This window comes from Lucilia sericata, unplaced genomic scaffold (assembly GCF_015586225.1).
Source record: "Lucilia sericata isolate MDLA Ls3-8-SP2 unplaced genomic scaffold, ASM1558622v1 Contig000988F_arrow, whole genome shotgun sequence".
NCBI lineage: Eukaryota > Metazoa > Arthropoda > Insecta > Diptera > Calliphoridae > Lucilia > Lucilia sericata.
In genome coordinates this window covers 97501-112500 of record NW_023994971.1, presented here as the reverse complement: position 1 = coordinate 112500, position 15000 = coordinate 97501, and the positions used below count along the sequence as shown (strand labels likewise).

The following is a 15000-nucleotide window of genomic DNA, read 5'->3' as shown; positions in this document are numbered from 1 at the left end:
TGGCCATCTAATGAACTTTGGTAGCTTCTGTACTGGTAGCTTGAGGAATATCTGCCACTGCTGCTGTGGAGTGTTGTGGCTCATGTTCTTTTTCCTTTTCCAGTTGTTTGGCCAATTTTTCCATATGACGCTCCAGCTGGTCTAAGAGATCAAAACCACTTTTCCATATAATAAATTCAGCACGTACTTTTAGTTTCATGGGATTTTTGGCTAAAGTTTTGGCCATGGCAAAACCTTCTCGTGCACAGGCTATATCACGATTACGTAGCTTGGTCACAGGGCAAATGTCATTATTGCCATCGCCCACATAAATGACACGTTCATAGGTAATATTATGGCGTAAATCTTGTTCAATCATAAAATGTTCCAACACTTTACCCTTGCATAGATTAACAGCACTGAGACGACAATCGGTTTGATGATGATAGGGTTTTATGGTCAACAGTCCCGAGTCCTCAAATTGGGCCGGATTGGTAAAGACTTTTGTGAAATTTTCCTGTAGACCATGTGACTTGATCCATTCTTCTATGAAAACACTATTGGAATCGCTAATGACAATCAAATCGCAACCATATTTAGTATTAAGCCTCTTTAGCATACGAACAAAACCAGGCACCTCGGGTATGCCGTGTATGGTTTGTAGTATCTTGTCCGGTTTTATGTGGCAAGCATGTAGACGACGAAATACTTCAGCCATATACTCAGTCCAGCCTTGAACCTCTATTATGTCCTGCATATCTTTGGTTAATCTATCGGGCGGCAAGAGGTCACGTATGACAGTATCGGTATTCTGGGCCACTACCGTATAATCAAAATCAAATGCAGCCAAGTATTTTTTAATAACTTTATTATTTATTTTCATACTTTGATCACCTGTTGTTGAGGATGCTGATGTTGTGGTGTCTGATAAGTCTCTACTTGTTGCAGCCGCTGATGGTGGAACATTTTCTTGAGATGACGTTGTTATTATTTCGTTATTCATCATTTTTTCTATTATGTTTTTAACGCCAAATAGTTTCAGCCCTTTGTTGGTTGTTTCTGTTGCTAAATGGACACCTGTTTTAGATTTTGGATTTAATAATGCTGCGCTGCTGCCCTTCTTTTTTTTTCTTAATTGTTGTCACTGCCAATTGTTTGTTGCAACAACAGCGTAATAATAATTTTATTTCAAGGCCGTTCAACAGCTGTGGATGCAACATTTAGTATAATTTGTAATAATTGCTGTTGTTGTTTTTGTTATCAATCAACACAAACCATTAGATGCTGCCATATGTTTATTAGAATTTTCATACTTTCTAGTGGCTACTTCACTTCCAATCAGAGATGTCCAACAGTTGTTTTTATTTGAAAATTAAGAAGCATTCCAAATTTTTGAAAGGGTATTTATTTATCCTCTTTTAACAAACTATCTAACTAGTAAATTTTACTAATTAACTAACTAACTTCTCCATTATAAGGAAACCCAACTAAATCTTCCATTGTATGTTTTCCCATAACATCTTCAGTCTAGTAACTTGTAAATTTTACTAATTAACTAACTAACTTGTAAATTTAACTAACTATAGTTATAACTTCTGTATTATAGGGAAACCCAATTAAATCTTCCATTGTATGTTTTCCACTAATCTCCACAGTCTGGCAATTTCGCACATAAATACACATTAAACAGCTGTTCAATGTTTTGATTTTCGTCAAAACAAATCGTTTTGTTTTTGCAAACAACAACAAATACAAACAGTAAAAAATAGCAAACGGAGGAAGAAAAAAAAATTGGCCAACTAAAAAACACATGTAGATACCACACAACGGTGTGGTTCTTCTAACAATACAGACGTGCAAATTATACGCCAGGGAAATTAAACTTAAAAAAAGTGTATTTGTTTATAAACTAAAGTGAAAATATTTGATTTTTCTATTAACTATAATGGCAACATCAACAAAAAATGAAAATACTGCGACAAAATCACCAAATACAATTGTTGCTAAACAAAAGTTGCAAGATAGTGGTGTTTTAACACGTGAGGATTTCGACGGAGGTCCTGTTAGTTTAGATGAAATAGAGAATGGCCTATATTTAGGTAAGTTTTTTTTTTTGGAAGTTTATACACAAAGCCATGTTTTAGTTGTTAAATTTTGCGATATGTTATAAAATAATTGATTTTTTTCTTTGTTTTTAGGCAATTTAACAGCTGCTACTAATATGGAGACATTAAGATCATTTAATATAACTCATATACTTACCTTGGACTCGGTGCCATTGCCCAAGCATATAACAGAAGCTTCCTTTTTAACTACCAAATATATACACAGTAAGTTGAATAGATAAATAAGTAAATACTTAGCAAATATTGTTAGGCAAACTCGAATATATTACACACTATACCGTGGAAAAGTAAATTTTGGAAGCATTTGACCATTTATAGCAATATTGCATTAAGTGCTATGTTTAAAAGTGTATTGATAATAAAATGGTATAATTTCAATAAATGTAATTTTGGAAACATTAATAAAAAGAACAGGATTCGAAACCGAGCCTGATAAAAATGTATACAATTAATTAATAAATTAAAAAGATCAACTAAAATTAAACACTTAAATAGTTTTTAGAAGATTTATAATAAAAGTTATTTTTGTATAGAAATATGTATGTTGATATTTTTGATCACTTTTACGTATAAAAAAAATATGTTTTCCAAATTTTTAATAAATTTTCTTTAAAAAATAAATTATTTTATAGAATGACTTTAATACATATTTTTAAAGAAAAAGATTCTTGAAAAAATTTTATTCAATTTTCTCTCTATTGAGAAGAAATGTTCACAAAATTTACCCTTCTCCTTTAGAAGGAGGAGTATATAAGTTTGTAAAAACCCTGTATAGAATGTACATTCTTAATTCTTATACATAGATAGCGAAGTCGTTTTAGCGATATCCGTCTATGTTTGTTGAAAACCCCAGATATATTTGGGTTCCAAATTTTTAATAATTCTACAGACATGTTTTCGAGAAGTTTACTGTTGAAATTCATTAAATTCGGTTTATAAATAACGGAAGAACATATGTACAGAAGATTTAACACACGTGTCAAAACTTTTAATTTAGAAAATTCATTTTCTTTTATAATCCTTTGTGCAAGATACACAATACTTTAGTTTTTTCAAAACAAAATTTATTTTTTTTATCTAAAAGTTAATATTAACTTTAGTACAAACAAAAGGTTTGTTTTTTATATTTATTTTTGTTTAACATTAAATTGAATTTGTGTCATTATGACCTCTCTAAATCCCCAATATTTTTTGTTAAACAAATATACTTTGTACAAAAAAAATAGTCCTTCTATAGTATAGGACATTTTGATTGACTTTTTGTAACTCAATACATATATTTCAAATGTTTTTTTTTGTTCTTGTCTGTTTGTTAGTTAGTTAAACACACACTCCACCTTTATGTTTCCTTTGTCGCAAAAAATGTCACTTAAGTTGTACTAGGTTGTTGATGTGTTTTTTTACCCTATTGCTATTGATTTTATTATTATAGATTGTTTGTACTATCTATCTACTATCTAAACTTAGAAATTCATGTGTAAAATACATTTTTTTTATTGAAGGCCCACTTTTTTTATAGAATTTCAATCATATCAATTCATTGAGTTTTCTCTAACAATATTTAGATAATGTGCCATAAGCCTCAAACAATAATAAACATTATTCCTGACATAAACAACATACGCCACGTTGTGCGAGGAGAAAAACACACATTACACACATATTTATGTATGTATATGTGTAAATGTATAGTATCAAAAGTTTGAAAGAATAAAATCATTAGTGCGAACACTTTACCGAATATCATAACTCTTCTTCATACCTAAACATCCTTTTATATTTCGATCTTATCAATATTCCTTTAACGATCCTATACTAATCAGACTTGGATCTTTTTTCCGTATGCAATAGCTTTTTGCAATAGGATATTTCCTATTTTCCAGTTTTTCCAATAGGTTTTTTTCAATAGGAAGTTTCCTATTTTATCCGCCTTATCCTAATACTAAGGGCGGGTTTCTTACTCCTTAGTTAAACTAGGCTTAACTTGCTGTTAGATTAAACTAGGAACAAATTTAGGCGGACTTTAACCGATGATTGTGTTTTTCAGTTTTAGATTTAAGCTCAGTTAACTTTGTTAGTATTGCCAAGTTTTTACTCAAAAACATAAACAGTGAACAGCTGTTTTTTGCACACAATACTTTTGTAAAATAGAAAATTTTGGAAAAATGTTAAATAAACATTTAAAACAATAATAAATAAAACAAAACAGATCAGAAAATTGCAATTTACTTAAAATATTAAGTTTTTGTTCTTCCGAAATCATTGTTTTATTGTTTTTGTTAATTGTGTTTTCTCACTTATAACTTGAGTTTAATTGGCCAATTACACTCAGTTAAACTAAGATAATATGTAACTTTACTGATAACTGAAAAACACGAAACATATAATAAACCAGGTTTAACCAAAGAATGAAGATTATCTTTATCAGAAAAACTCGCCCTAAGTGTCACCATATCTATATATTATAATTAAGACTACTAAGGCCCTAAATATCCGTAACGAAACTCGGAAGTTCATAAGCAATGATCTAATCTTTGGATATTCATAGAATCTATCATGAACTAAACGTTTATACGAAATAAATGGTATTCCCGTAAGTATATCGATCTCCATTGGTGTCAGTGGGGCTCCAATTTTGCCAATAAGTTCGCAATACCCTGCAATGGATGGTCTCAAATAATCGATTTTCTAAGAATTACGAATGTCTTCTAAAGCAGGAAAATGAAAAACAAGGTTATGAATATTTGATGTTACTGCTAGCCCATATCAAATGATGTACCTTTGCTTGTTTAATCTCATTTAATCAAATTCGTGTCATTTTTGTTTTTGTACTGATTGTTTGGACGTCCTTGATATTTGGCAGATGGTTTATCTGGATCAGTTTTCGTTCTTCACAACAGACCTCCAATCAGGTTTGTTCTTGCTTAAGTAGCCATTATATTGACTGGATTAACGGGGTCTTCTACTCTTCCTCTATAAGTATATAGTTTAGGGTCAAGCTTGTCATTACGTTCTCAGAGCTGCCGATTGCTACTATTGAATCCGTGGTATACTTTGCTACTCTCGCAATAACGGCAACGATTTCTTATTAAGGTCTTCCTGTAAGCACTTTCAGGGTCGAATACTATCTTTCAGTTATGGGTAGTTTGATTACGGTATCCTCTATAAAAATACTCCATATTCAGTTGGTTGCGCTGGAATGACCGCTATTGATTTCGGACTGCGAGATCAATTCTAGATCCTCTTCTTTATATCAAAGGCGAAGGTTTAATTCAGCTAGAGCCGCTTTAGAAAATTGAAGGTTCACTGGGACTACCTTCACCATGATCAAAGTCATAGAAGACTGTCAGAATATCATCTTCGTCCTCCACATCCATCTGAGGATCAAACAGATCTCCAAGTAGGTTTGGGTACGCATTTGATCGGTCGGAGTTAACAGGATCGTTTACATTTTCGTGTCGAGTTTATCGTCAAACCGGTAGAGGCTTGATACTATCAAATCCGTAGTATAAATTGAGTGGCCAATGATTCCTTATTAAGAACTACAACCGCCTTCCTGTATGCATCTTCAGTGTCGGAAATCTGGACTATCTTCCGGTATGTTAAGTACGCTCTGAGGATACGCTAGAATTGCCTACGATCAATTTTAGATCTACTCCTTGATATCCAATCAGGAGGTATAATACAGTCGAAGCTGCATTAGAATGGTAAAGGTTCACTGGGATTACCTTCATCACGGTCAGAATCATAGACGACTGTTACGTCGGTGTCTTCTGGATCAGTTTTCAGAAGCTCGTCTGCATCTTCCGCTTCACTTTGATTTTTAAACATATCTTCAATCTGTTAACTATTTGATGGTATTGTATATCCACGTGATCGTCAGGAGTTTCGGATTTGGGCTCGAGTTTGTCGATCGAGGTGACGCTTGATACTATCGAATCCGTAGAATGCTTAATGCCAATGATTTCTTATTTAGAACTACAACCGCCTTTCTGTATGCTTCTTCAGGAGTTTCCAGTTACGGGTAGCTAGATCAGGGTTTACGCTTTGACGATATGCTAAGATTAGCTCCGGTTCACGTAGTCCCGCTGGAATGACCGCATTTGATCTCGGTTTACGAGGTATATCGCTGACTGGAATCAGCGAAGAAAATTGAAACATCCCAATACACTTCCAGCATTCATTGGTGGATTAGCTCCGTCACAATCGCTCTTGTCTACAATTGCACTAACCAGATCTTTTTTAGCTTCGGTGTAGGGCTTACTGTCTGTATGAATCTCCAATTACTTGCTGCGTCTTGACGCCAGCGAACGCAGCTTCCTAATAGAACTATGGACTGTTCAATTTCGTCGGTTGAAAGCGCATCGAAAAGGTAGTGGACGGAACCCAAGGCGGCACGCCTTTGTACGAAAACGTTTCTAAATGGTAGATTTTCGTTAATAGTGGTTGGACTCAACATCGTAGACGACGATCCAACCTGTCCCGAAGTCTTGACGTTTACTCGAAGAAATAAATATAAATTTACTAATCGCTGAAATTGTTAAGTACTTTTTTTTATAAAAATAAATTAATTCTTTCAAAGACTGATTAGTTTACACTTGCAACATGGTCTATTAAACACTGTGTGCGAGTGGTTCTATTATAGTGTTTACAATACGATGTCAATGGGTTTTTTTGCTTGATTATTTTGTTGATTCATGAAATTATAAGCGAAGATGTTCACGATGTACTACTTCAACGCAATAGGTGGGTAACTTTTGAATATATTGAGAAAATATTAAAGTGAAAATAAGATAATTTTCTGCAAAAAGATTTTTGCTAAAATTGCTATGTCAAAATGAGGCTAATAAACACATTATTAGCAGGGTCACTGGAAACTAGATGTGGAATTTTGGTTACTCCTCTAGTATATAGACAAATACAGAACTAAATAACCGGCAGTTTTACAAGGGTTTAATGTATCATATTTAGACAGCATTTTCTCAAATATCAACTACTTTGTTGACTTTAATTTGTATATTTTTGGATTAGCATTTGACACGTTTAAACATTCACTAAAACAGGAATGGGTTCCATTGTCATTTAGTGTCCCAAAGTAGTTATAGAGGAGTCAATTATAACTTAAGTGTTTCTAAATAATCTAAAGAGAAGAAACTTTGAACGTTTTTCTGTACCATAACTTATTGACATTCCGAAAATTCCACGAACCAACGGTTTAGGTTTGAATTATTGGTAAAATAGTTTGAGACAGCCACCCCAAAACTGCAGGTTATATAGACTTTATTAGCTACAATGAATAAATGTATGTAAAATGTTTTCTATTCAGTTAAAATCACTTTCTTTATAACGCAACAATGCATAAAGAAAATGCGTGTAATTATTGTTACGTTACAATTACACTAGATGTCAAAGTACTTGTCTTTACACTTCAACCATTAATTCATTCATCCATCCATTCTTGCAATAATAACAATGATGATGATGTACAAACATGCAGACATGTTCATAGATCTTAATGAAGGATTATTAGGATAATACATTAAGTATTTTTCTGGTTTTATGACCTTTATTATAATCATTTTTACTAAAATGTTGTAGATAATAGTTATCCTGATTATACTATATTGTAAACACTGTTTTTATTTGAGGTTATAAACTAAAGCTTTTATAATGTTTTAATAGAAAGTATTGTATTTACTCAAACATAACAATTTATGACAATATATTTAATGACTAGAAAATGTGTGGCATTAGTTTATTATTATGGCAATAATTTGAAAATGTGATTTGAGCTATTAAGTAGAAATGCGAAGTTAACTTTACAAGTTTTGCTTCATTACAAAATATAACGGAAAATGGTTTAATTTTTGAAAGTTACTATTTACAAAAAACAAACAACAATATAAAGACCTAGACATGCTATGTGTATGAAGTTTCAGGATGTGGTCAATAGGATTAGATCATATCTACCTAATGATAAAGGAGAGGACTTATTATCTTCAGTCAAATACCAAATTCTTTGAAATTTAGGCATTTTTCATTGAGGTTCAAGGCGAGATTTTTTCATTTTGAAGTCCTGGAAGACTATTATTAGAGCCATGGTAGTTATTTTTTTCGACCAGCACTAAATGCATGACATCTACAAGTATACAGAGTATTATATTGGAACTTATATGAACATTCGATAGCCATTCGATGTCTTTCCGATCATTGCAAGTGACTTTAAACGACATTCATGGAGACGCCAACAATTCGGCGGTCGCAGGATACCGGATGAATGTCGTAGTTGTAAGTCGCCTAACGTTCATGGCGAAAGAAAAACTGACGCGGAGAACAAGAGTAGTTCTGGCACAAAAACGTTCAGGATGGAATAATAGGCTTAATGCCTTTTGGTCGCACATTGCTATCACTAATGAATGACCAGGTTGTGGGCAAGGTCCACATGATAACCACCATATATTCAACGGCTTAGCTAACCCTACCTCACTATGCTCTATGATTCATAGACACAAGCTGTTAAAATAGAAACATTTTTAGGCCTGAACATTGGTGCTGAATCCCCAACTATATTATTATACTCTACTTTTTCCAGTTTCCCAAAACTATAATCATTATGTTGCTATATATGATCGCTGACATGCTACCTCTTCATAGAGATTAATTATTGAAATCGTTTAGGTATGTTCTTAAGATGTTTAGTTTTTGGAAAGGGTACTTCTCATATTGCTGCAGTTCAGGTCTTTTGACAGAAACAATCATTACGCTGATGTTGCAGGACTTTAGTTATTGAAGACGTACAGGTATGTTTTTATGATGTTTAGTTATAAGAAGAGTATACTTCTCATACATCTACAGTTCAGAATCTTTTTCAGATTAACCATCTTCGCTTTTTGGTTAGATCATTATCTTGCCCCTCGATCCCATTTCCTATTTATAGGCAGAACGCTAGTGATTAGAAACCTTTTTGAACTGACTTTTGTGCCTTAAGGATGCGCTTTTATAAGCCGTAGAGCCCAACAGAGATGCAAAATCGTCCTTCCCCTGCTCTGTTTGCATAATAAGGAAATTTGAGAAGCTGGTGTTTTCATTCTGCTTATCCAACCAATGTACAGCACCTTAGCACAGGCATTGTAGCAATTGCCTACTAAAAACCAGCGGACGCCAGGGTGTAGAGGGAAAATAGCTGACATTTAATCGATTCAACTAGGAGAAGCCAAGAGGCAATGAATTGAGTCAATGTTTGATCTATAGAAAGGTCACTCGAACATTGACTTCCCTACCCACAGATTCAATTGATTTTTGGCAAATGATATTTACATTAGTAAAGTAAAGGGGTTTTCATTAAAAACCGTGACTTTTTTCATATATCTGACATTGGCGCTTACTTTTCCAAGGACTCATACTCATACGTTATTCTAGAATATCTAGTATTCTTTGATTAAACAGTTCGTTTAATAACAGACGTTTCAGGTAAGAAAAAGTTTAGAGTAAGGTTTCTCAAAGCAGTAGTCAAAATTTGTTATTATTTGAGGAGTTGAGGGCTAGTTGAATCACTATAAAGTCCATTCAGTGTGACTCCATTCAACTTTAGTGGCACAAATATTCCACATTGTAAGAAAGTGTGCAGAACTCTCTCCCTAAGGAATTTACTTATATTGGCAGTTCTGAGGCTGTCGCTCTATATAATTTTTCAATTAGTTGTCAACATTGTGAATCAACAGCCAAGTATTTAGGTTTCAATGGAAGTGGGTGACATGTCTTCGTCTTGACAGCTTCTGCTGAAATCTTTTTTTCAGAACATTCAGTCTTCTGGCGAGAAGCACAGTAACCACTGCAATTGTGTTTCGGGTTGTGATCATAGTGTGTTGTATATTGGTCTTGGCTTTCTACATGGAGCCTCGGTTGACTACCTATATTGTACATGCTCGTTTTCGTTTATCGTTCGAGTTTATCACGAATTGCGTAGATGAAAAAGCACAAATGTATCTGTAATCATTACTGCTGAGTTGCCAAGACGTCCTTCCACCAGACAAGTTCTATGGTATGGTTTTGATGCCGAAGATACCTTGATACCTTAAGCTATGTATACACGGTCGTTAGATCTTACAACGTTGTCAGTAAAATGTGCAGAAAATGTCTAACAACAGTGTCAACTTACAAATTTTGTCTTGCAACATTGCCAGTAATGCTTTTTCTGACAACGTTGCAAAAGAAAAATTGTAAGTTCATACGATGGACTCACACTTAGCTTACTTCTGGTACTTTATGTACTGAGTGATTTCAGTACGATTTCCAGGTAGTCGATATAGTATTAAGGCATTTACCAGATACCATTACGGACATATCATTCCTATACGCAATAACTATAACCATAGACTTAAGTTCCACAAGTAGCCAGAACTACTGCAGTTGTGCTCTTAGCTGAGCTTTTGTATGATATAACAGGGCGTGTGATAGTAGTGGCGGGTTCACCGCCAGGTTTTATAGGAGTGCAGATAGAATTCATCTTTCTTAAGTGCCTCAAAAACGCAGATAGAAGATTAGGATCGATAGCTATTTTAATGTTCTATGGGTTTTCTAGGGTTTTACACTTTGCACATGATGCTGATATATAACCATCTGGACCCGTAAATTAAAAGGATCAAATATCGTCAGTATTGGACAGTATCATCGTCAGTAATAGACAGCAGCCAATGATAATGGATATATTGGCATTAACAGGGTTATCAGAAAGCTGCAGGTTTTATAGGAATGCAGATAGAATTCATCTTTGTGAAGTGCCTCAGTTTGCCACCATTTGTGACCTAATATTTTAAATAATGAGTCTCCTAAAACTGTAATAGGCTGGTTAATACCAAGTCTTCTTAGTAATCGATGAAATCGACACAGGATGTACATTGTTAAACTCATCTTTCATGTCGAGAAAGTGGACAAGTGTATAAAAACCTTGCTCAAGGGACAGTTACAATGCATATACTTGACTTGATTTGATTATGATCGATAGATATTTTAATATACATAGTTATCAATGATCCTTTCTAGGGGTATTAGAAGGAAGGGGATAGACTGATTGGTCTAAACATTTTCAGCTCTGTAAGGACTTTTTGGTATGAAGACCACTTCACACTTCGCACATGATTCTTATGACCATCTTAGAAAGGCATTATAAATCCTTATTAGCTAAGGAGTACCTGCATCCACTAACACAAACGGGTCGAATATCGTCGGTAATGGATATTATCATCATTAGTAATAGATAGTAGACTATCGTAGTAATAGAATGATACTATCGGTAATGGATATAATGGGAACAACTGAGTTATCCCGTTTCTTAGGAATGACATCCAGGGATATGAGTGGTCATGAGAACATTTAGATTTTCATGACCACTGCACAGTGGTATAGGAAAAAAAAGAGGGAAATAATTCGGTAACTTCTAAACGGTTAATCCGATTTTAATGAAATTTGGTATGCACAAAGAGGAGGTGTTGTCGAGTTTAGGTTTTGAATTTGGACCTTATAGGCCAACCAGGGGCCCGGCGGGGGGTCCTCAAATTAGGACACCTCGGCTATGTTAAATTTTTAAAACGATCCTATTTCTTCATTTGAGTTCCGATTTAAAAAAAATTCGTATATAGAATCTCCTCATCGAGCACTATAAAAAATGTCGTAGCAGTAAATTATCTCTTATAGTTTAGGAGATATTCGCATTTGAAAATTAAAATTTTAAAATTTTTACCGTCCTTACTTTAGTTTTTTTGATAATAGCGGGTCCAAATATTCCCGATTTTCGCCATTTTTTTTTATTCGCTTAACAACAAGTTTATATATCAAGCAGTGAAAGAATTATGTAAAAATCATGACTGAGTCCAAAGTTATAGGCATTTTAATTTAAAAAATAAAAAAAGCGATTTTTTGTCATTTTTTTGGGAAAAAAGTATCTTTTTCTTTTTAAGTTATCTAAAAAGTTTCTAAGAAGATGTATATAGAATTTATACTTTTTGGAAAGCTGACTTTACATAAAGTACGATAAATGAAACAAAACCTAAAAATTTTTGATACCGAGGGGACCAGGTCCATCCAAAAAAACCCTATCCGCGAATTTTTTAATTTTCAAAAATTATATACAGTTTTGAAAAATAGACAAAATTACCTTTCCATTGGTATATAACATGCCTACCTAATGTTTTTTAAGTAACGAATTAATTAGGGAAAACTAAACATCTTTTAGAAAATTTACCTAGTACTATTATTTTCATCCATATACATATGTAACAAATTTAAGAGTTAACCTTATGGATGAAAATAATAGTGCTATGTAAATTTTCTAAAAGATGTTGAGTTTTCCCTAATTAATTTGTCACTTAAAAAACGTTAGGTAGGCATGTTATATATCAATGGAAAGATAATTTTGTCTATTTTTCAAAACTGTATATAATTTTTGAAAATTAAAAAATTCGCGGAATACTTTTTTTAAAAAATGTTTTTTATTCAGTTTTTGCGAAGATACAAATTTTTCAAATTGCAATAAAAAATTTTATTTATGAATATTTTTTGATAAAATTTTACAGTTAGGTAGATTTTTTTACTTAAAATCCAAAATTAAATAAAAATTTCGAATTTTCTTATTAAAAATCCCGGGATTCCCAAAAAAGTTTTAAAAAAATCCAAAAAATGGGATTTTTTTGGTTTTTTGCCTATTATATCCATACCAGGGGCGGGGTTATCGAAACCCGTTACAAAATGATTAAGAACATATTGGGTCATATAAAACAGGTCACTATAATTTGATATCGACTATGCGATTTGAGAATTTTTGCTCAAAATTGAATTTTCCATAAAAAATAGGGTTTCTTTTGATGGACCTGATCCCCTCGGTATCAAAAATTTTTATGTTTTGTTTCATTTATCGTACTTTATGTAAAGTCAGCTTTCCAAAAAGTATAAATTCTATATACATCTTCTTAGAAACTTTTTAGATAACATAAAAAGAAAAAGATACTTTTTTCCCAAAAAATGACAAAAAATCGCTTTTTTTATTTTTTAAATTAAAATGCCTATAACTTTGGACTCAGTCATGATTTTTACATAATTCTTTCACTGCTTGATATATAAACTTGTTGTTAAGCGAATAAAAAAAAATGGCGAAAATCGGGAATATTTGGACCCGCTATTATCAAAAAAACTAAAGTAAGGACGGTAAAAATTTTAAAATTTTAATTTTCAAATGCGAATATCTCCTAAACTATAAGAGATAATTTACTGCTACGACATTTTTTATAGTGCTCGATGTGGAGATTCTATATACGAATTTTTTTTAAATCGGAACTCAAATGAAGAAATAGGATCGTTTTAAAAATTTAACATAGCCGAGGTGTCCTAATTTGAGGACCCCCCGTCGACAACACCTCCTCTTTGTGCATACCAAATTTCATTAAAATCGGATTAACCGTTTAGAAGTTACCGAATTATTTCCCTCTTTTTTTTTCCTATACCACTGTGCACTGGTCATCCAACTGACACATGATTTCTGTATGAAACTCTGGACCGAAGGAAAAGTTGTTAAGATTTTAAGTAGTTGGCTAGTCACAGAATATCCTTCTACGCTGCTACAGAAGATTCTCCAAGTTTTGCGCTTTGCGTTTTTTATCAAGTTTTTGAGTCTAAAAACATTCTTTATGTTTAAGAAGACATCTATAGAATACAATATATGTGATAGCGAACCTTCATCGTATCCAACTAGCGATTAAAGAACCTTTTCAAGTCCTTGCTATAGGCATGAGGTGAGCTTGAAAAAAGTTCTGGTTAATCTCAAGTAAACATCAATAAATCCTTCCAGAGTTTTAAAGAGAATTAACACTAGACTAATGGGTCTAAAGTCGTTTGGTACGATATACTTTATATTTAAAGCATAAACAACTTTTGTGTTAACTCATGTAATTTCTATTTCGATGGACAATGTTAATTATTTTTAATACATCATAACTAAATATTAAAAGTAAATGTTTCTATTAAAAATAATCTTAAATTTAATGTTTATTATACGTACATTAATAATTTTAGTCTCTGATATGCCCAAAGAAGATATTTTACATCATTTAAACACTTGTGTGGATTTTATTACATCAGCTCTCAGCAAGGGCAATAATATATTGGTGCACTGGTATGTATGTTTGCCGTTGAGCGGTAATTAATAAATTTATTGATTATTAATTAAATCTCTTTTGCGTGTGTGTGTTTTTTTGCAGTTATTTTGGTGTTAGTCGCAGTTCCTCTGCTGTTATAGCTTATATTATGAAGCAGCATAATATGGACTATCAGGCTGCCTATGATTATGTTAAGGCAAAGAGACGTTTTGTACAGCCAAATATAGGTTTTATAGCACAATTGAAATTGTGGCGACGTATGGGTTGCAGTATTGATCCACAATATCAAAAATATAAAATTTATCGTTTACGCTTGGCAGGAGAACAAGTGAGAAAGGGTAAGGGACATCTTCATCATTATACATTTTGTTAATATTGAATGAAATTTTCCTATTGCTTTAGCTAAAATTCTTCCACAAAATTTCAATAACCTCATAAAACCCGATCCTGCTATTACCCAAGAAAATCCCGAACCCATTGTCTATCGTTGTCGCAAGTGTCGTCGTGTGTTGGCCTCAAAATCTCATGTTCTGCTACATCCACCCAAAAATCAAACTCTTTCAAAAGGCACCAATGGTAATGCCAACAACACTGCTGCTTTACCAGCTGTCGAACAAAATTCGAGCTCAGGAACACCACCACGTCTTTTGGAACAAATTGCAGCACAAATTCGTAAAGTTTCAATAACATCACCTACCGATGGTCAACAACCGCTAGTTGAGACTGATAAACAGCAGTATTGTCAGAAT

At 33.1% G+C, this 15000-nt stretch overlaps 2 protein-coding genes across 2 annotated transcripts in view; one reads left to right on the top strand and one right to left on the bottom strand.

Moving 5' to 3' along the window:
• LOC119609476 (pyridoxal phosphate phosphatase PHOSPHO2) overlaps positions 1-1256 on the bottom strand; it is a 1788-nt gene extending 532 nt beyond the window's left edge. Inside the window, exon 1 of the mRNA XM_037964290.1 lies at positions 1-1256. This exon is cut by the window's left edge and continues 532 nt beyond it. Within this exon, the coding sequence (XP_037820218.1) occupies positions 8-985 (978 nt within the window). The 5' untranslated portion in view covers positions 986-1256 and the 3' untranslated portion in view covers positions 1-7.
• A 471-nt stretch (positions 1257-1727) lies between these two features.
• Positions 1728-15000, top strand: part of LOC119609479 (dual specificity protein phosphatase MPK-4) — a 14921-nt gene continuing 1648 nt past the window's right edge. Inside the window, exons 1-5 of the mRNA XM_037964294.1 lie at positions 1728-2078; positions 2178-2309; positions 14169-14268; positions 14354-14589; positions 14654-15000. The exon at positions 14654-15000 is cut by the window's right edge and continues 112 nt beyond it. Of these exons, the coding sequence (XP_037820222.1) occupies positions 1925-2078; positions 2178-2309; positions 14169-14268; positions 14354-14589; positions 14654-15000 (969 nt within the window). The 5' untranslated portion in view covers positions 1728-1924. The remainder of the gene's footprint in view (positions 2079-2177; positions 2310-14168; positions 14269-14353; positions 14590-14653) is intronic.